General features: G+C 31.3%; 1 protein-coding gene across 1 annotated transcript; it reads right to left on the bottom strand.

The window, feature by feature from the left end:
- Positions 1–1,763: 1,763 nt before the first annotated feature.
- Positions 1,764–21,836, bottom strand: LOC129945963 (fatty acid hydroxylase domain-containing protein 2). The gene is made up of 5 exons (XM_056055959.1): positions 20,861–21,836; positions 11,742–11,815; positions 3,153–3,328; positions 2,642–3,096; positions 1,764–2,578 (listed from the first exon to the last, which is right to left on the bottom strand). Exons 1-5 carry the CDS (start codon positions 21,199–21,201, stop codon positions 2,431–2,433), a joined length of 1,194 nt encoding a protein of 397 aa, XP_055911934.1. The 5' UTR covers positions 21,202–21,836; the 3' UTR covers positions 1,764–2,430.
- Positions 21,837–22,971: the final 1,135 nt, after the last annotated feature.

The following is a 22,971-nucleotide window of genomic DNA, read 5'->3' as shown; positions in this document are numbered from 1 at the left end:
ATTTTGACATTTCTCGACGTTTCAAGGTCCCTAGAGTCGAAATAAAAGATTTTTAGAAAGATGTATGTGCGTACGTGTGTACGTACGTTAGTACGCCCGTATGTCCGCACGTTCGCGACGTTTTTTCGTCGTCCATAGCTCAAGAACCAGAAGTGTTATCGATTTCAAATAAATTTTGTTATGCAGATAATAAGGCAGAAAGATGCAGAAAGGGCTCTCATAAAAATTGCGTTTGTGGTTTTCTTTCCATTGCAGTTAGAAAAAAAGGTGAACATTTTGGTTAAACCTAAAATCTTACGAACTAAAAACGCTAGAGACTTGAATTAAATTTTATATAATATAAATATAAAAGAAATATATTTTTTTTAAAATCCATTTAACGGTTTTTTTATTAATCAAAAAAACTGAAAAAAAATTTGTCACCTCCAAAATTTTACGACTAAAATATGATTTCATCTGCAAAATAATTTTGCGCAACGAATTATAATGTTTTTGACATCTGATAAAATTTTGATAAAAATCGAATTGACAGTTTTTTTCTTTATAAAAAATAAAAATCCAAAAAAATCATTACTCAAAGTTGGTAAAAATTGAATATCGATTCAAATATCTTTTCAAAAACTTAAAATTTAGGCTTCAAACTTATTTTATCTTATAAGAAATATTGTTTTCAACATTCTGAAAAATTTTGGGGAAAATCGAATCAACAGTTTTTTTACAAAAACTAAAAACCAAAAACAAAATAATAACAGTTGGTAAAAATTGATTTTTGACTCAAATATCTTTTCAAAACTTTGAGATATTGGCTTTAATTTACTTTTATCTTTGAAAAAATATAGTTGTTAACATTCAGTAAAATTTTGAAAAAAATCGAATTGACAGTTTTTTTTTACAAAAAATTAACGAAAGTTGGTAAAAACTGATTTTCGACTCAAATATCTTTTCAAAAATTGTAGATATTGGCTTTAAACTACTTTTATCTTTCAAAAATTATTGTTGTTAACATTCAGCTAAACTTTGAAAAAGATCGAATTGACAGTTTTTGTACAAAAAATTAAAAACCTAAACAAAATTTAACAAAAGTTGGTAAAAATTGATTTTCCACACAAATGTCTTTTCAAAAATTTGAAATATTGGCTTTAAACTTTAAACTATTTAACAGAAAATATTGTTTTCGATATCCAGTAGTTTTTATAAAAATCCAGCGTTCCGTTTTTTCATAAAAATAAAATCTACAAAAAATAGTACGCAAATTTGGTAAAAATTGATACGAGTACATATAGACAAACTTTAAAGCAATACAAATCGACAGACGGGATGGGAAGTTATCAGTGTGGGTCGTATCCCAGCCTCTTTTTTTGAACTTTGAATCACACGATAGGTTAAAGTAGAAAAAAGGTTCAAGTTGCTGTCCGTGATGGAGTAGAACACGCTTAGGTCAGTTTAATATATCATTGTGATAACGATAATTTGAATAAAAATAAAACAAATCTATAAATTAGATCTGGAAATTTAACGTAAAAAAATTAAAACTGGGTTTTTGAAATATGTACATACATAAAGTCTCCAAATTATAAAATATTACGCAGAGTGAATTGACATTGACAGTTGATTTATTGATTTAAGGGTGGGCTCACAGTGAAAGTTTATTAAAACCATTCTAGAATTGGATTCATCGTAATTCTAAATGTTTTCTTTTCCCAAAAGAATAAACGTCTTTTCTTACCATTTTAACATAACATTTAAACAAAAAAACACTTAACAAATTTTTAAACTTTTTATATTACATTTATTATTTTTACACTTGAATGCATGTGTTATTACACGATACAGTGGTATGTAAGCACTGCATCCCTGTAAAGGAGTGTTTGTGTCCTTTTTATTTAAATTTGTGTTCAATGTTTTTGTCTCTATTTTTATATCTAATGCTTGTAAGTTATCGCTGCAAGTTACATGTTTTCTTCCTTAAACTATATATTTATAATAATAATGTACGCTAAGATATCGATTATTAAATATGTATATATTTTTTTGTTTAATTACAAAAGAGTAAAACATTTCTATCACATTTTCGTTTACAGACATCACCGGAAATAGTTACACCATTATAATATTGACTTTTTGTTGCTGTTTTTGATTGCATGCAATATGCACATATATTGATCCTTTCCAAAGATTTATAAAATAAATATATAGATTATACAATAATAATAAGGTAATAAAAATATAGAATTAAATGAAATAAAAGAGTGTGTTTTTTGTTCATTGATCTCTACTGAATGCCCTCGCGTGTTTTGTGAATTTGTGATTGGTTCTACAATTTAATACTTTCTTTAGAAACTACTAGTGTTTCTGGTAAATCTTCAGCTTTGACTAAAAGTTCTGTTTGATTTGTTTGCTGCACTTCGTGCATCTGAGGCTATTATTTGTTTATTTAGATTCATCTGGAAAAGCTTCCCGAGGCGGCACCAGGCTCAACATCATTATGTGTCTAGCATAAGCTTTCGTTGACCGGAACATCGAATCAGTCCCATGTAATCGATCAAGCACTCCCAAAACTCCAAAGCAATTGTTAAACCTTCAGTGAAATAAATTGAATTGATTTTTTAAATAAGACAATTTACTATAGTATAGAACTTACTTAAGATGATGAAAATCATGGGCTTCTGGGCTTGGGAAAAATGGCAAATGATATCCAGAGTGGGCATTCAGTGTTGAGAGAATGGCCAATGAGAACCACAGCCAAGCTGTGGCCACATGACTGCCCATAAGGAAAACACCCAAAAAAGGCGGAAACAGATTGCTAAAAACATGCTCGATCGGATGACAGTAGATGGCCGTTACTGCAATTGGTGCTGTCCATTCGTGATGTTGCTTATGAATGAACTTGTAGATATGTTTGCTGTGCAACAGCCGATGTGAATAATAGAAGCCAATTTCTTCCATGAGGATGCACATTGTCAGTTCAAAACAAACCCAATGGAATGTCGGAAGGTCTCGAATAGAAGTGAGACCACGGAATTTCATCAATTTGTAACTTACAAAAGCAATTGGCGTACCAACGAATATTTGATTAGCTATTACTCTTGTTATTACCTGCAAATGATAGAAGAGTAAAGTGTTAATCAACGTTGATTGTGAGTAATTCTTACCTTTGTCAATCGATGTCTATCGACTGGTTCATTTGTACCCGGTTGAATTTTATATTTTCTCAAGAATCTAGGGCGGTTTGTTAGATCCAAAAATGTATAGATACCACCAAATAACCAGTAAACGAACATTGTAAATGTCGTTGTTCCGACTACCCATAGTATAAGTGGATCTTCACCTGAAATTATTTTTTTGAGAATAAGAAGAAAAGAAGTTAACGCAATACTTGAACAAATTAAATTTTAAACCATTGTACATTGTGCATATGGCTCAAATTCACCAAGATTGCAAAATTTCAAAATTGGTTCTATGACAAAAAAAATTGAAAGCTAAAATGATGCTTTTAACTTATACTGTTTTAAAATTTGTATATTAATAAACTTTGACAGGGCAGCGCACAGAATCCTATACTTTATTAGAAATATTTTTTAGTATTAAATATCTTATAGAAACCATCAATTCGGAAACGTTTTTCTAAGTTCGATAAAATCAACAAGAACAAAACAAAGCACCTAATTTAAGCTTTGATTTATAACATGGGTGTATTATGTATCTATATTAAATAAGCAATAATGAAAAAAGTACATACAAACTCTTCTAGAAGGAAAATACGTCAAATCATGTCGGGGAACTTTCCCGAAATGACCGTTCACAAAATGACGTATTCAAATAAGAGCGCTCTTTGATTATACGGCGGCCATCTTAAATGCGATTTGACGTTGTCAAAAGGAACATATTTGAGGTTTATTTGTTATTTCGAGTCGTAAAAAAGAATTTCATCAATAATTAAATGTTATAAATACGTTCACGGAATGACGGACTATTGATTTACGCTCTACGAATAATGAATAGAAAGGTATTTAACATTTAGATATAATTTTTTTGACGAAAAATACTCTGACAGCCGGCTTTGTTATTGTTCTCTTGCTCGACTGACGTTTGACACCGAATGTTCATTGAAATGACTTGTGCGGTATTGGACAAACTATTTTTGCATTTTTATAGTTAAAAATAAATAAAATTTTAGTATCTTCTCTAAAACTACATTTTGTATAAAAAAAACGCTGTATTGAGTAATGACCGGTGTTAAATACTTTACACTTTTCAATTATATTTTGGACTTGTTGTTGAAGATTGTAAATTAGGACGCGTTCCCGAAATGATTTTCTATGCGTGTATATTCATTTCATATAAAATTCACCTCATTAATGAATTATATTGTTTGATGGACACACAAAACAAGTTAGTTTTAGTATTTTATTCATTTTTTTAATTAAGTCAACTTAACTTAAGGCATTAAATTGATAGCAATGCCAACTCTGCACCTTTGTGATTTTGAGCCACATATGAACTTCGAACCAAGGTTAACCTGACTTTTCAACAAAGAGAAATTAAAAATGTCAATTATTAAAATTAAAAAACGTTTAAACGGCTGAATCTTAAAATCTTAAACTAGTTGTTTGTTATGTTAAACCATTATAATTAGTTTAAATTTTATTTTTGTTGTCACTTATATCATAAAAATAAATTTTAATTGGTTCTAAAAAAGTGTACTTGTTTTTACAATTTACTTTCCAATTAATTGTTTGAGCAGTATAATTGCACATCAAAGTAAACACGGTTCGAATAAGTGGGAATTATAGAAGGAATAATAAACTTTTTAAAAACTTATCATACGCAAAAAATAGTTTTTGAATAACTAATGTAAACTATTGGAAACAACTTCATATGCATACGTTTTCAAATTAGTCTATTCAAAACTTAATTCTAACTTCTTTGACATGTGTTTGATAGTAAAAAGGCCAAGAGGAAATGAGGATTATTTTTATTGATTCTTTACATTCGTGTAAACATTTTTATTGTGACGATATTTTATTAGTTTTGAATTAATTGATTTCATTTGCCTTTAATGACGTACATACTTAAGTTACAAATATTTTATATTCTGTGTGATTTTTAAACCTCAAAAAATAGTTAGTAGAATCTTAACAATTTTTTTCATTAATAACGTAAATACATAGTAGAGGCGAAGTAAATATGACTGATAGTTTTTCAATAACAAATTAAAAGTAATTTTTGATAATTTTTGACATTTATTTGGGTGTGTTACTTATTTATGTTATAAACTGATTTTAAAAAAGACAAGATGAAATGAAAAAAAAAAGTAGCTTTCAAATCGGAAATTTGCATTTTTAATGTAAGCGGACCCTTAAACTGTCAAACTCATTAAGTACATTTATTTTTATTCCAATATTTTTACACTCCTCGTCAAATGAATACGCACAAACATTTTTGAATATATTTTATAAATTTTTTTCAAACATGATGGCTATTATGCCATCTGTTTTTCTTTTCTTAAGTCGTGAAAAAAGAAGTTAAACTAATCAGGGCCATCGAAATTAAACTTTTTTTCATCTACAAAAACCACGTGACCATTCTTTTTTCCAACTCATGTGAAGTCTTAAAAAATCTTATCGCAACATTTTCCGTCTCTCGTCAAGAGGTGGTTTTTCTTAAGTTTCATTCGTTTAAGATGGCTTGAGTTGTTGATTACTCTCTTACTCTTAGAACTGTTGAACAACTTGCGTTTACGCCGACTTTTTGTTTTATTTTTGCCACAGAATCAGAAGAATTTGATGCATATCTTAAAATTCTTTGTCTCTCAGCTGCTGTTGTTGCTGTTTTCTTACCTCCCTTCATGTTTTTGCCGTATGCATCTTTATTTTTCAAGTAAGAATAAACTACATTAAAACTTATTCGGCCAACTTTATCAGCTATTGCACGTCCAGTTAGGCCTTGGTCTCTAAGTAAATCGATTTTAGCTTTTTCAACACGGTTAAGGCACGTAGATCTACCCATTTTTCTTAAAATTTGAAATCAAGAATAAAATTTCACTGAAAACACTAAAACCGTTAATTTAAACTGTCAAGCACTCCAAAAAACTTATAAACAACAAAGAAAATGGCGTTGTACCTATTCAGTTGACTTAAAAAAAATCCTACTTTGCATATAAAACACTTTGCAAGTGGTTGAAGAAAAACTCACGGTTGTTTTTGGATAATTCTTCCGGAATTATCTGTTTAACGTCTTAAGGGAATAGTTAGCATCAACAGATGGCATAATAACCATCACTGTTTGAAAAAAATGGATAAAGTATATTAAAAAAAGTTTGTGCGTATTCAGTTGACGAGGAGTGTATAAAAACCCTTATTTTCTTCGAGAAACATCAGTTTTTAATATTAAACAAATTACTTTTGGCACTGAATATGGGTTTCTAACAAAAAGTATTATATTTGATCAATTCGTGAAATTAAAAAATAATTTCCTTGCAAGGTAATCAACATTTTTTTGATATTTATCTTTTGGATATTCGAAAATATGGATGAATTTGAATTTAAAGGAGGTGATATCTTCCTTTTTATCTTTTGAATTGCGATGCCACTGATTACTCAGTGAGAAAGTCATCAGAAATGCAACTCCCACACCAATTTCAAAACTTTGAAAAGCACCGTGCGCCGGTTGGTGTTGCTCGTTCCAAATAAATTCCGTCTGATATTTGGCGAGTTTGTGTTTCTTAGACCACAGGGGTTTTTATATTTTCATAAATATGAACACAAATGTCTTACTTTTTCTGTCAGAAATCTAAACGAAATTTGTATTATTCAATTTCTCAAGAATCTCTATCGTACAACTCAAAAAGTATGGAAAATAATACAAAGCTTATTTAATTGCTCGTGAAAATAAAAAGTCAGTTGTTTTCATTCTCCCGATCTGTCAATCCAACTGAGAATATTAGAAATATAAACTGACCAATTGTCAACTGGTTTAAAACTTGAAGGACTTGTTTTATCTTTGAATATACACCTATCAGTCGTAATCTAAACGTGGCATAAGTAAAGTCACTCAGAATTATTATTGAAATAAACGAAAATTGCCTAAAGCGACATATACATTGATCAAATGCTTGTCAAGCATGTGAGAGTGTATTAGTAAATTTTGTTTGACGTGTCATATACACACATCATGCATAAGCCATAGACACACCATATAACCAGAATGACAGATTTGTTTCCGGTCTTTATATGGTTTGTCTATGGCATAAGCTTTCAATCATTTATATTTATTTTAATTTTGAGGTAAATAGACGTGCGGTTGTTTTATCGGGAAAAATATTTTTTGCGAATTTGATCGTTTTACTTCATTTTCATTCATAATTAATTTTCCGATACCCGATGTTACTTCTTCGACAAATATTAAAAAATAAGCTTGCTTGATCAAGCAATCCATTTCGCATATGCATTAAGGCCCAACTATAATAGGCATAAGCTAGCATATGCGCGCATAAGTAAATGTGCGAATACAAAGAATCTCAATACGAGTGAACATAATGGAGTCTAGCTCCGTTTCGTTCAATTTTTCTCAGTTTCGTTAACTTAAGCACACCAGTCGCTCGCCGCATAAGAAAAATCTGACATTTAGATACGTGAGCAAAATTGCATTATGGTTATGCAGTAATATCGCTAACTTAAGTGAATTATCGTTGGGTTTTTGACATAAGCTTATGTTTGCTTATGCCTATTATAGTTGGGCCTTTATGTCAATGCTGTCTATCTGATTGAAGAAAAATCAAAACATTTTGATTTTGCTTCAAGCATACACACATTGTATACGTGTTTCATTTTAGCTAATACTCTCTCACGTGCTTGACAAGCATTTGAACAATGTATATGCCGCATAACGTTCATTTATAAATGTCAAAGCCATGACTTTGGAGAAATGTCAGGATTATCTGTGAGTGAAAAATTTGTTCATTACTCCTTGTGTAACTTTTCGTTGAAAAGACTATTTAAGGTGAACTTCCACTTAATTTTTGCAGAAAATTGAAAGAAAAATATTATAATAGTTTTTGAAAGAGTATTTTTTTTTTTAATGAAAGGATGCAGTAGAATTAAACATATTTCAAGCATTCTTTATGTTTGATCGATAGTAAAAACATTTCTTTTTACATTTTGTTATTAATTAATTCGATAATAGATTCAATAAATAATTGTAAATGCTTTTTGATAGTCACTGCCCTCTATATTTATTAAAGCAAAACAACAAATCTGACCTAAGTGGCTTGATTGATTTTTTGTTCCAGCAAATTTTTCAGCATCTCTGATTGCTTTTGTTTAGATTAAATATTCAACAATTCTGCTGATTGGTTGATTAATATTGCAGACAAAAAACAATTGTTTATAATATACAGTGGTGGACACAAATTTAGCACATTGAAAAGAGTAGAAGTATTTTTCTACTTTCAATTCTTTATTACTTGCAAGCAACGGTTCATATTTATGTTATTACTATGATTACCTTATATGGTAATAAAAATGTGTAAATGATTGAAAAGTAAAAAACCGTTTTGCGAAAAATTAAGATTGTTTGTGATTTGCGTTGTTTTAAGCTGGACATAAATCTAGCCGGTTTTGCAATCAAAGAATGTATTTTTAATTTTTGTGTTTTTTTAAAAAGAAAATAATAATTTTTGAGGTAATTAAATATTCCTTTGATGATCTATATTGCAAAAAAAAAAAATATTAATTAGTCATGGCAAAAGGAAAATGGTGCTCAGAGGAAAAAAGAAATCAAAAGGGCGGACGGTAACAGACATTTCTAAGTTATTAGAATGCTCCAGGAAGCTGGTTTATAATGCCGTTCGTCATTTTAAAAGTTTGGAGTGATTGAAAACGTTAAACAAAACCCCCGGGCCAGAAAGACAACTACAAATGCAGATAGACTTATTTGTTGGTTATCGACCAAGGTTCCGTTTAAAACCTCCAGTGCCATTCGAAGCGGACTTTCAACGATCTATGAAGTAAATGATTCTTCAAGGACCATTAGCACCGATTAAATGAAAACAATATACGAGGGTGAGTTGCTCAAAAAAAACCGCTTGTATCAAACAAAAATCTGAAATCTAGGTTACAGCTTGCCAAAGCTCACCTAGACCAACCAATTAGTTTTTCTAAAAACGTGTTCTGGAGCGATGAATCCAAATTCTACCGGTTCGGATCGGATGGGAAAAAATATGTATGGCATCCAAAAAACAAGGAATATGATCCAAGGTACACCATCAAGACGTTGAAACACGGTGGAGGCAACGTTATGGTCTGGGTTGCTTTTTCATGGTACGGCCGGCGTTTGCTCCATCGTAAAAATTGACACCAAAATGGACCAGAACGTGTGCAGAGATATAATGTTGGACCATATGATACCCTACGCAGAAGACAATTTGCCGTTATTATGGCGTCTCTTGCACGACAACAACACTAAACACACTTCAAAGTTAGTGAAGTGTGCCTTAGAGGTGAATAAAATCGACATTTTGAAGTAGCCAGCACAATCAACCGATCTTAACCCGATCGAGAATTTGTGGAATGATAGTGAACATCACATTGCGCAAACAAAAAAAAAAACAATTTAACACAATTGTGGCAGGAGATTCAAAATGCTTGGTATGCAATTCCAAAGTCACGATGTGAGGCTTTGGTTGAGGCTTTGAAAAATTGATGTTTCTACATTCTATAATTTTTTCTTCTTACAGATTTTAAACATATTTGATGAAGTACTATGAAAATATAGTGCTATGTATATGCAATGTAAATAAATTATAACTAAGGGTAAGTTCATTAATGTAAAAATGTAGCAGTAATGCAAGATTTGCGTTCATAAAATTAAATACACTGCATTACTGCAGTCGGTAACTCTGTTCAAAAAGCAGTCTGACAGTTAAAATGCGATCAAACCTGCATTCATTTTATTTCTGTTGTCGCTCTGCAGGAAAATGTCCGAACAAGATGAGTAGGTAAAATAATTGTATATTTATTAAATTTTTGACAAAAAATAGAATGATTAGTTATTAATAAGTTGAAATATAATATTTATACTTCATAGGAATGAATGAATGAATTTTTTCCGTTCAAAATATTAAAAATAAGTTCTATTAAAACATTTTAATTTGAGATTTTGAAAGAATTTTGTTAAGAAACTAAAAAACCAAAGCCCCAGAAATTCAAAGAAAAAACATAATTATTTCTGTCATTCTTTTTTAGGACCTGCTTTAATGACATTTATGAACTGGTTTGCGATATTGTATGTCTGCCGCATTCTTGCAGTAGTTGTTCTGTTGCTTGAATTTTTTTCCGGCATGGCTTGTGCAACCAATTGCATTTTTAAACTCACCCTAATTTCTTAATAAGAAAACAAATTGAAAATTAAATGGTTTTTGTTTTCTTTAACAAGTGTGCTAAATTCTTGTCCACCACTGTATGTATAACATTTGCACTGAGTGAACTTAAATTGTATATAATTCGTCACTGCTGAAGTTTGACATTGAATTGTGAAATTTTTGAATAGATGCAAAAAACTGTCCCTAACTAAACACTTGGAATAGGTATTTATATATGTATTGTTTGTTTTTAAACTTGAGTTGTTTTTCTCAGAATTAATTTTAATACAAATCATATCGATGCAGGGTTTATTCAAATATCATTAAGATCATATTTACAACACTTTACCTTTTTAAGGTGCAAATATGAAGTACCTACTTGAGTATCAATAAGCGTGGGTGAATCAACATCACCTATCTTATTAGTTATTAAGAACAGATTCTTAAAAAAGAAAAACGTAAACCTTAAGAAAATGTATAACGTATGTAACTATGGCATTCATATTTTGGAACCAATACATGTAGAAAATCTCAAATGCTTTCAGTTGTTAGCTTTATTTTGTCATTTAATTTTCATTATCTAATTCAAAAGCGTAAGCACTGTAAATAAACAAACATCATGCACAGGCACGCTGTGTTTTATTAACTAATTAGCCGTTCCTACAAATACTACCTATGCACATATACATACGAGTATAAGACGTCTACGTGCCAAATTTAATTTACGGTTTTTATTTAATTTCTTAACAATAAATAAATAATTAATCATTTATCGAAATAAATCTAAACTTGATCTCAAAAAATATCTAAAGCATTTAACTTCAATCAAATTAAGGATTAAAGGAAGTTTTAAAAAAAGATTCAACTTTATCCTCTTCAATGTATTCTAATACCGTTATAATTATAAACAAATAATAAATTTATAACTTTGATAAGCACTGAAGAGAGCTATCAATCAGTGCAGTATATATTTGCCTGCCTTACTCAGACAATGTCAATTTATTCGCGCTTTGTCTGAGCAATGTCATTGCACAATCTGAATAACAATGAACCGCTACTTTCCTGTGACATAAGCACAAAACAATAATAAAAACAACAACGACAAGTGCGAAAAATACCACGATTCACTGTGGCTTACCCCCTCTAGTGACTGATGCGAAACTGTCACAGAGTCAACATCACAATAGTAGTTACTCGCTGCTTGCATAAATTTCACTCAATTAATTTGTAATTTGATGAAATTATGGGTATGAGTAAAGAAAAAAACAATTTAAATCAAAAAATTCATTGAGAAATTGAGCTTAATTTCTATTCTATTTAGGGTTTATTTATTTCATAAGTTCTTTTGTTGTTTTATATTTATGCTTAAATAGATACTTACCAGTTATATTGATGAATTTGTCCCATTGTGCTTGCCAAAAGTCACCGGATGCACCCCAGAAGCTTTGTAAATGCCTTATTGGAAAATCAAAATTGATTAATTCTTTTTCCATGTTTTGTTTCTGTTTTTATTTTTATATTTATTTAGTTTGCCTTTGTTTTGTAAACAAACACAAAGATAAAAAAAAAATTCAAAACAAAGGGAAATTTATCACAAAATTTATCAAAACAAAAATACGTATCTATATCTATGCGTATATATTAGATACAACAGTTAAAACAAAAAAGAAAACATCGGATTCAAAAAGTAAACTTCGGTCAATAAACCCAAATTGCGCACTTTAAAGAACTCTTTCGACCATATAGTTCAGTGCGAGTGAACTTGCGAGGAAGGCAGAAAAATACCCGCAAGACAAGATTAAACGTTGATGTATCTGCGGTTTGCCGGACAAGAACACACTGCCCATTGCCTAGTACAAAATGTATACTTGCTGCAGTTTGCAGCTACTGGAACTACGATCGAAACACTTAACGATCCGACTACGACGAGGATCGTTTCGCATATGGAGTGAATGGGGCTTATTCGATGCCAGAGTTGCCGGCAGGAAGTATGTTTTATCACAGCTTGTTATCATTGATTGACAATCTGTATCAGAATTTTTTTTTAGAATTCTACTGCGAACGATCACATAATTATTCAGGTATTTAACAACTACCTGTCAGTTGGTCATATTATTTTAACTCTAGGGCAAAACGTTCCAATTTTGTTCACGCATTTAGATTAGCAGAAATTCTAGAGCGAAAAATTTGACATGTAGTTTGTGTAGGGCATTTGCTTTGAATTCAAATAATGAACTTGTTGAAATGTCAGTTGAAAAATGAAACAAAATTTTCTTAAGACACTTATTTGGGCGATATATTTTTTGACGTTTCAGCAATTTTTAGTCCACTCATTAAAAAATACAAATATCTTCCTGATATTTCTATCTCTTTCAAATCATCAATTGTTGCGAAAAAAAAATGATGAAACGTCAAAAGTCAAAAGGTGTCTCATATTTAAATACCGAATAAATCAAACATACACTAACTTCAGAATCAATTAGAACTGTTTAGAGAGTTCTATTGGATCTTTAATATCTTACAAACAAAAAACTTTCAATGTTTTCCTGTCATCAAGTTTATCAATAGAAAGTAAGAAAAACTCGAACAAATCTTTGATTAAGAAAAATAATAATTGGCAACACTTATATTGCAATTTTTCTTTTGTAAATTCTGTATACGGAAGAAAAAGTTAAGTTTTTTTTATTATATTACTCCCGCTCCCTTATAGCCTAGCCGGTTGCTTAAGGTGTGTATTGTGTACGTCTCTGTTTTTGTTTTGAATTTAAAAGTTGCAAATATGCACCAATGGCGGATCCAAGGGTGGGCTCATAGGGGTCATGACCCCCCCTGGGAAATAATTTGTTTGCTTTTTCGTAGGGATTCCCTTCAATTCAAAACTCCCCCATTATATTTTGAATTATTTATTTTTTGTATATGAAAACAATATTTGTATTTTAATTCCTTAAACTTGGTTGCTTAAAGTACTACTTTTAACTGAGGACTGGACCAAGAACATAATATGAATCGAATATTCAGCATAATTCATCAACTTTTGACCAACTGGCGATCCAGTGAAGGTCATATGAGCCATTAAGGTTATACAGTTAAGTTGTATAAGTAAAGATTTCATCTATAGATTTATTAGTAATTTAACGACATTCACCAAAAAGTGGTTTGCAACAACTTAGTAATGCTCTTAATTATTTTCATAAAAATTTTGTCTACGAAAAAGAGCAAGTATTCAGGTTCTTAAGAAGAAACCTTGAACAAGAGATCATCTATTTTATATTAAGTTGCCTTTAAATTCCTTAAACTAGCCTTCAATTTTATTATTAAACTTTTTTTTCACACACATAGATAGTGAGCATTGAAGTGATTTTTACTTGCGGCAAATAGGAACTATATGGCAAGTTTTGCATAAGTAATCAATTTCGAAGTAGAGCTTTTAATCAAATACGACATTACGACGGTAGAACAGTCAAAAAAAGTGGGTACCCCGATTCATTCCTGGCTCCTACAGTCTAAACAATTGTGTTGATTAAAATTAAGGTTTTCAGCCAATAGCGTAAGACGTTTTTTTATTTTATTAATACGAAAAATAATGCGGTCTCCATAAAAATGTCGGTTAAAATATGCGATTTTTCTTAAACTTTCTCGAAATTTTGTGTTCTTAATTTGGCTTCTTTCTACAAGAAAAAAATATTTTGGTATTGTTCCAGAAGCGTACCCCTTAAAAACCTTTATTTTGTTTTTAAATTTTCTTAAGATCTAATGGACCGATTTCAATAATCTTCTCTTTCTGTGCAAGTTCTTTTTGATGATCAAATCGATAATGATTTTTTATGATCAAAAATGTATTTTCTTTTATTTTTAAAAAGATATTAATTTAGTTCACAAAACTCGATATCTCTGAAAGGGATCAACATTTGTTGACGAATGTTAAATGTACATATAAGCTCTTTATTTAGTGCTTACCAAGAATATTTTTTAGATGAAATTTAGAATTTAAATGATTTACAAAAAAAAAATAAGCTATTCTAAAGATCTTAAAAAATTAAATAAATCTACTTTCCGAAACGTGTAATTTGTGAGTGCTACATAAACGTTTCTTCCCTACTTATTTGTTTACCATCATTTATTTTAATTTAATTTTTTTTTAGATCACTATACGATCGATTTCTTACATTTCTGCGTGAAATGCAGCAAAAAACCCCCCTAACCTATTGTGTTTTAGCTCTTGGCATATTTAAAAAACTTTTGAAATCTAGGAATGGTTTTATATGTAGGAAGTCATCCAAATAAAATAGTTAGACCATACCTTGCTGACCAAATGTGTTCTAAAATAATTTGATAACTAAAGTTGTCATTTGAGCAATTGAAATGTGTAAAGGTTTGTAAATATACTCGTACACATCATGTTATTTAAATTTTGAAATCATGTTATTTAAAAATTGAAGAACATTTATAAGCGGTGAGTAAAAACTCATCTAAGTGTGTGACCCCCCCTGATGAAAAGTCTGGATCCGCCCATGATATGCACACAGCTCTCATGAAATTATAGGTATTTTAGATTCACATACGCCACTATAATGAAAGATCTTTATTTTATTTCTTTTTAAATGCATTGATACAAAGCCTTGAGTAAATTAATGATTTTGAACTTGGGTATCTTACATATTTTGTATAAACCAAAGAAGAAAAACTTAGTTTTGAAAAAATAGCCAACATAATTTTGTACGAAATACAGAAAAGGCCAATAAAATGATCGAGAGAAAAAAGAAAATAAATATAACTATAAAGAACTGACCCATTATACAGAGTTTCTCAAAAACGGATTTCATTTAAAATAATTGAATATTTTTTAGAGAGAAGTAATAATAGATATTTTTTCATAGAAAACTCATTTTGTACAGTTAATTTTAACTTTTGTTATGATTCGTTGAAGCGTTTATAGATTAATTTCTAGTAATGACGTTTTTACTTGGCAAACTTCAAAAGCTAACAAATTCAAAAATGACAACTGCTAAATACCGGGCTTTTCAAGTTGAAAATTCTTATTAATATTCGTAGACTTTTTGTTTTTTCGCAGTAATGTAAATGCATTCAGTAAAAATAAAATATTTATAAAAGTAAAGACCAAGAATTTAAATTTAGTTTTTTTTTTTTAATAATTTGCAGGCACTCAAGGGGTTATTAGTACCCTTTATATGTTTATATTTAAACACATCATTAGGAAAATAGGGAAGGTTTTAAAAGGAGATACCGGTGCACATTGGTCTTAAAGTTCTGAACATCAAAATGGAAGGGAAAAACAGAGCTGGCTAAAGCATTCCACATTCTCGATGTGCGATTTAAGAAAGAATCTCTATACTTGACAGTACCCCAGAAATTGAGCTCAAGGGTAAACTGATGAGCATTCCTGGAAGTGCGAGTATTACGGCTGAATTGTTTAAGGGGTGGAATGCAACTGGCTAGTTCAAAAGAACATTGTTTATAAAAATATCGGTAAAACAACGAAAGGCATGAAACATTGCGTCGGTGTTCTAGCGATGTAAATGTTTCGATTATAGTTCTATCTATCTATTCTATCCAAGAGATTTAAACTTGTTTTAGGGGCACCTACCCAGATACGCGAATTATATTCAAGCTTCGGATAAACGCTATGTAAATTACAGCCAGATCAGAAGGGGTGAAAAATTTCTTGCATCGTCGGAGAAATCCTAAGCACCTGGCAGCATTTTTGGCAATATCAAATATATGATCGTTCCATAAAAGGTGATCTGTGATACACATACCGAGTACTAAAAGTTGATTAGTTTTTTGGATGCAAGTGCCGCTCATGGATAGTGGCATCGGGGTTGTGTTACACTTTAACGACAGGAGACAGCATTGAGTTTTCGAAGCATTAAATTCTACACGGCTGAGGTTACTGTCATCAACGAAACAATTTAGTGGGTTAGAAGTTTCAGACAAAAGATCATTTATAAAAATAAGGAAGAGCGTTGGAGACAAAACGGAGCCTTGGGAAACACCAGCATTTATTTTATGAATTTCAGACTTGTAATCATCCAATACAATTTGTATTGAACGGTTAGAAAGGTAATTTCTAATCCAACGAAGAAGAGATTCATCAATACCAAAAGCACGCATTTTCGATAAGAGAACTTAGTGACAACCTATATCAAATGCTTTTGAAATATTAAGTTCAATAATCTTACTTTCTCCAAAATGATGTAAAGATTTGTTCCACTGTTCGGGGAGATGAACCATGAGATCACCAGTTAACCTATTGCTACGAAAACCACACTGTCGGTCATTAAGAAGCTTCCGTTCTTCAAGATATTTCTTGAGCTGATAATTAATCAGAGTTTCCATGACCTTGGAAAGAAGGGACTCTGAGTGATATTGGACGACAGTAAGAGTGAGAGGAGGATTCGCCTTTTTTAGGGACAGGCTGGACAAATGGTATTTTCCATCCGCTCGGAAAGAGATCTGCAGAGTAGGAAAGATGGAAAAGTTTACGCAGTGGTTTTGCCAGCGATGAAGAACACCTCTTCAGAACAATTGGGGAGATACTATCCGGGCCAGCGGATTTGTGTATGTCAAGGTCTTTCAGTACTCTTGCAACTGCACGAGTGCGAAAGAAGATTTGTCCCATTGAATCATTTACGCTCTCAAGAACAGGAGGACTCATGACACTTTCCGGTATCGTCGAATTAACAGAAAACTGTGCTGCAAAGCAAATTGACTTTATCAATCGAGCTTACATATAGGGAGCGTCATTGTGGACGAGTGTTGGAACCGAGGATGACAAGGTGTTTCGTATGTTTTTTACAAATGACCAGAAATTTTTACTACCTTTGGGACATTGTAGTATTTTTTGCCTTAATTTCTGATCATGCAAAAATTTGGTTCGACGAATATGACCATTACATGTCTTTCTAGCTTGTTGGAACTTATCCCGGTTTTCCTCAGTTGGGTTGGCTTAATAACCTCTTTACAGCTCGAATCAAACCATGTGTTCTTTTTGGGTTTGATAGATTTTACCCTGTTCGGGATAAAATTTCTCATTCCACAAAGAATTAAATTTGTAACCATATCTGCGCTGGAATCCACGTCACTATCGAGGAAGCATAGTGACCAGTTAAAGTTCCTGAAGAATTCATTGAGACCGTCCCAGTTAGCTTTCTCATATTGAAAAACGGTTCTCATAGGAGTTTTTTCTTAAACTGTGTTTTTGCGACATGAGAATTTTGCAGATACGATACAATGGTCTGATGTGCCTAGAGGCGGTAATACATTAATTGTGTATTAATTAGGGTCAGAGGTAAGAAACAAGTCTAGGGTGTTGGCGGATTGACCTGCAACGTCAGGAATTCGAGTTGGCTCATCGACAAGCTCAGTTAATTGATTTAACTCATCAAAGATCTCAACATACCTTCCTTCCGGTGTTGACTGGCCAGAATAACGAAGCCAAGAAGAATTGTGTACATTGAAATCGCCCGCAATGACGATTTCAGTGTGAGGATAATGGGCAACAATTCTTTGAATGGAGTCAGACAGAGCATCAAATTCGTTAAAAGTTGAATTTCTGTCCAGATTTGGACTTCGATATAAAAAACATGAGTGGATGATGTGTTTATCTACCGTGAATTTTAACCACATGAAGTTAAGGTTTGTGTTAGAGCACAAACCATATTGTGGCTGAAGTTGGTATGCAACATCATTTCTTATATATACGGCTAATCCATGATGAGGAAAATTAATGGCACTAAATTATACCCATTTAGATTGAATTCCGAATGATCGGAATCTTCACCTATTTGACTCCAAAACAGCTGGCCTGTTTGATGCAGTGTAGACATCAAAATGTTTTAATCAAACTTTATTTAAATTGCTTTATGTTAAGGATTTCTCCAAAGTGTGTGCGTTTTTTTTTTTGTTGGAAAATCTCAATATACCCTTGCTAGAGACTTCTGTTTTATATTCAAAGATATTTCTAGAGTAAATACAGAATATAATTTGTCTTCTGGCATAACCCTCTTTAACTCTGTAAAAAGTTCAGCATTCGCAGCTTTAATCAACACAACATAATTGTTGATAAAGGGCATTTTTTGTAACGACTTCTTTAAACTTCAGAACTGTAAAATTTGACAGACAAAGAGTAGTTTGTTTAGAAATCACTGATGCTATGTAACAAACCAATTAATTTGACGTTAACGTAACGTAATTGAAAAAAGGGAACTTACAATTTTATGACAAAATCAAAAGGTTATTCTGAGAATTTAATTGGGATTGAGTTCCAAACCATAGGCATTTAATGGCTGAAACACATACACGCTTCAGCTTCGGCTTCGTCGTCGTCCAAAGAGCAAATATTTAGTTTGTTGACATTTTTTTACAGCTGATGAGCTCAAGATCAGACAAAGCAAATGTTCAGATAATTGAACTAGAGCTTCCGTTTGGAGTCACATTGCATTACATTACGTTCTTTTCTTTTCGAATGTCAAACGAAACGTGAGGTCGAAGCTCTATTGTGATAGCATGCATTGAATACCTATGGCTGAACTCGTAAACGTCAGGCGAAGCCGAAGCTGAAGCGTGTTTGTGTTTCAGCCATAATAGTCCTATCCGGACTATTGTTACCATTGACATACTATACATGGACTGCTAGTAGCCAACTTCACGATGGTTCCACTTTTAACGGACAAAACACTAGCGCAAAGAGGGCTATGCGGAAAAATTGTGTAACATTTAATACTCACATCCACTGCTGTCGTTTTTGCTACTATAGTAGTATTTTACTATTTTCAGAGAAAACTACTCCCCAAAATAAAACGGAAAATAAATTTTTATTTGGTTCACAAAAAACCAAAATTTAAAATATAATGCCCCAATAATAGCGCAACAGCAGAAAGAAAATTTTCAGATATAAGCCTTATAAAAGATAAAAAAGAAATTCACTGATGGTAGAAACGGTAAATGCCATACTAACTGCTAAGGAACTAATTAAAAACAATTTCACAGAAAAATGGGAGTTATCGAAAACTTTAATCGAGAATAACAAATCATTGTATAAGGCGCCAGTTATAGCTATCATTGGTTTTCATCATTGAAAACAAAAATTCGAATGTTTTTGACAGGTCGTTTATAGCTATCCTTAAACATTTTTGTCATTGAAAAAATTTCCCGATTGAAATCCAACGACAAAATTTTACTGAGAGAAATCTATCATTGGAATTGTGTGAAATTGGAACACAAATCAGTGGAATGATTCGTTTCACATTTGAACATAAAGTATCAGCTGTTCAGGAAAATGAATTTCCATCCGTTGTAGAGAAAAATAAATGCGCAGTTACACTTTTTTCTCAAAAAACAAATTCTTTGTGTGATTTCCGATGGATGATTATATAATTTTCATTTCTAATCAAAGGGAAACATCGTCTTGATCGATTTCAATGGTAGCTATAATTGACCCCTTAATGATTTTAACTGAAAATATGAAACATCGAATTTACAATAATGACTTTAATTTATTCTTGAATATTTAAACATGTATGTTGATGGTAAATATAATTTTAATTGTCAATTTATTATTTAATAAAAAAAGTTATGAATTTAAATTATTTATTTCAACTATATTATTTTAAAATGTTGGCCTTTAAGCAGTGAAAGCAAAAATTTGGTACGACATTATATCCTTCTATTTGTCTGTTTTCGGAACATTTACCTTCGCGATAGGCCAATTAACTTCGAATTTGGACATTTTTATTTTCAGTTTTTAATTTTGTTCATGGGCCAAGCATGTGTTTGTTGTTTTTTTGTTTTACTCCTCAATTTAAGAAAATGCTCCCCAAAATGATAGAAAAATACTACTCTTGAAATTTTCAAAACGACAGCACTGCTCACAGCAAAAAACATGGCATCGTTTGTCTTCAACAAATTATACTAGATGTCAGTACTTTCTATGTCAGAAAAAGCTTATCTCAACTAAATACAACCAGATGTCGCTAAATATTTCATAACTTTTTTTGCCACTGTGCCTGAAAGGGCTAGTGTAGCTAATTTGAAGTGGAACCATTTTTATTCAAATTTTGTATGGAAAATTCACACCACTAGCAGTCCATGTATAGTATGTCAATGATTGTTACTTTTTAATTTGAAAATATTGACATACTAAGGCTGTCTGCACACGACGCATTTAATTTGTTTGTAAAGAAAATTGTACATGGGTACAAAAATATAAGATTTATTTTTATTACAAAACGCTTTTGTGTGTATACTGAAAGAAAATTCGTTGATATATGAACGAATATTTTACTTCAAACACGTGATGCTTAATTCGAAGTAATATGCTTAATCCAAAGTATCTATCTCTAGTTAAAACAAAAGTTCTAAAGTCTTTTGTTAATTAAATTAATTGACTCGTTTGAAAGTACGCGAAACAATAAACTAAAATAAAAACAACATAAAACATATTTTCTTTGTAACAAACATACAAATAATTAGAAAAATTACCATGTAAGAACATTTCTGAATACAACAAATGCTGCCAAAGCACATGTAAGTATAAAAATTAGATGGTGTAAAGATGACAACCATCTGGGCTTTTGATGTGAATCCGTTACTGATGACGAAGCTGTTCCCAGTGGACTTGTCCCTTCCAATGACAACGATGACGGCGAGGACGTTTTTGAAGTTGAAGGACATACTTTTAATATATCTTCATCTAATGGTAAATTTCTATCATTCAAGGGCGTAGATTCCTCATCATCAGATGTTGATGATGTTTTAGCTGTAGTTGTTGTTAAACAATTCCCATTCGAGATATGTATTGAATTTGATGCATTTCCTTCCATTATAACATTAAACAAATTCAAATCGCAACACTATTAATACTATTGATATTTAGTTGAATATCAAACCAAAAACAATAAAACAGGGTTTTTATGTAAAAAAAAAATACCACGTAAACGATGCAATAAATCACGACTTTTCGAAAACGTTCGTGTACAAGCATATAATCACAAAGATCGCAGATAAAAACACTGACCTTGCTACTGGCAAAATGTGCCTTTTTCCTTACAAGGTTATGGTTGTATTCTGTCTATCCTGAAGTGTAAAATAAAAATCGAAAAACACTTTAAGCCCGCGACAAAAAGAAGTTTAAAAACTAAACGATGACGACGATGAGCTATGAATGTGATGATATCCTTCCTAAAACACTATGTCAGTACTTCTTTATAGCATTGCTAGATATATTTTATTTTTTTCCAAGAAAGAAAATATTATTGATTTTTCCGAATCGTTTATATGTCGATTTATTCACGATAATATCTTCAAAAATTAGTTATTTGAATAATTTTCTATCACGATTATTTCGATTTGTTTGTATTTCAAAATTATTTTGTTTTCCTTGGGATTCTGTTGATTGGATAATTTCAAAAGGAAAAGTTAAGAAACAAATCGTCACATAAAACACCAAAGAAATAAGTTACACAGCAGGATACAATTATCCTTTGTTTACTTTCAATTTGAGTATTTTGTGAGATAACTAAATATTTACATAGACGTGTCTGTGCACTTTGATGAGCTTTTTTGGCCATAATCCAGTAAAATGCATTTGTAGCAGGAACAGGACATAACTTAAAAGCTTTTGTTGTTTTGTTTTGATTTTTCTACATTGCTAATGTGTTATAGGAATAAGGATTGTTTATAAATTGTAAAAAGCTCTATTTCCAATAAAGTAATAGAGTATAATACGACAATTTTAAAGAAGGCTTTAGAATAACGATTGCTTATTATTTGTTAATGGAAACAAATTTGTTTAGAACCAGAGTTATTTTGAATGTTTTTATGATTCACTGAGGCGTATACGTAATATTTAAGATGCTTTCTGCAATATTTGTCTGCCTTGTCAATATAGAATTCTATAAATATTCGTATACTCCAGATATGCAGAACATGTACTCCAGATACACAGATACTTCAAATATATGCATATCGGAATCAATTCAGGATTTAGAACAGCAAAAATCCCAACTATCCGACACTATTCATATTCTTGCAGATACTTGCAATAATTTTTAAATAAAAAAAGATAACCGAACACGAACAGTGTAAAATTAAATTTAAAATATTGGGCACGGGGTTAAATACTATTTTAACTTTTGTTTATAATAATAATTGTTTGCTTTGAGATTAGTGCTTTAAAATAGCTTTGGAAAATTCGGATAACCCATATAATTAATGGTAAATTCATGATCGAAATTTCCTAAGATCCTCATCTTAAATCCCTTGCGTCTTTTCAAAAAGAATTACAATTTCCAGACATAGTTAAGGCTTATTTATGCAACGAGAAAGATATTTGTTATACAGAAAGATTTTTTTTTATAATAAGCTCATATATTACCCTTATTATGTAGACACAGTGTGAGCACTAGGAAAGGGAGAGAAGGTTTGAAAGGAGATGTCGGTGCAAATTAGTTTTGAACTCCTGAATATTGCAATAGCTGGGAAAGACAGAGTGTGGCAAGGCATTCCACATTCGCATAGTACGGCTAAAGAACGAATCTCTGTACTTGACAGTACGACCGAAGTTGGGCTCGAGGGTATTTTGATGAGCATTC

This window comes from Eupeodes corollae, chromosome 2 (assembly GCF_945859685.1).
Source record: "Eupeodes corollae chromosome 2, idEupCoro1.1, whole genome shotgun sequence".
In the NCBI taxonomy this organism is placed as follows: Eukaryota; Metazoa; Arthropoda; class Insecta; order Diptera; family Syrphidae; genus Eupeodes; species Eupeodes corollae.
The sequence above is the reverse complement of the archived record's forward strand: the minus strand, read 5'-3'. Positions and strand labels throughout refer to the sequence as shown.

Excerpts from the sequence above, each read along its gene's own strand:
- LOC129945963 (XM_056055959.1), bottom strand. The coding sequence starts at position 21,201 with ATGGAAGGAAATGCATCAAATTCAATACATATCTCGAATGGGAATTGT. Across the intron at positions 3,329-11,741 it reads CAAATTCATCAATATAACTG|GTGAAGATCCACTTATACTA; the intron begins GTAAGTATCTAT and ends AAATAATTTCAG. Across the intron at positions 3,097-3,152 it reads ATAGACATCGATTGACAAAG|GTAATAACAAGAGTAATAGC; the intron begins GTAAGAATTACT and ends TATCATTTGCAG.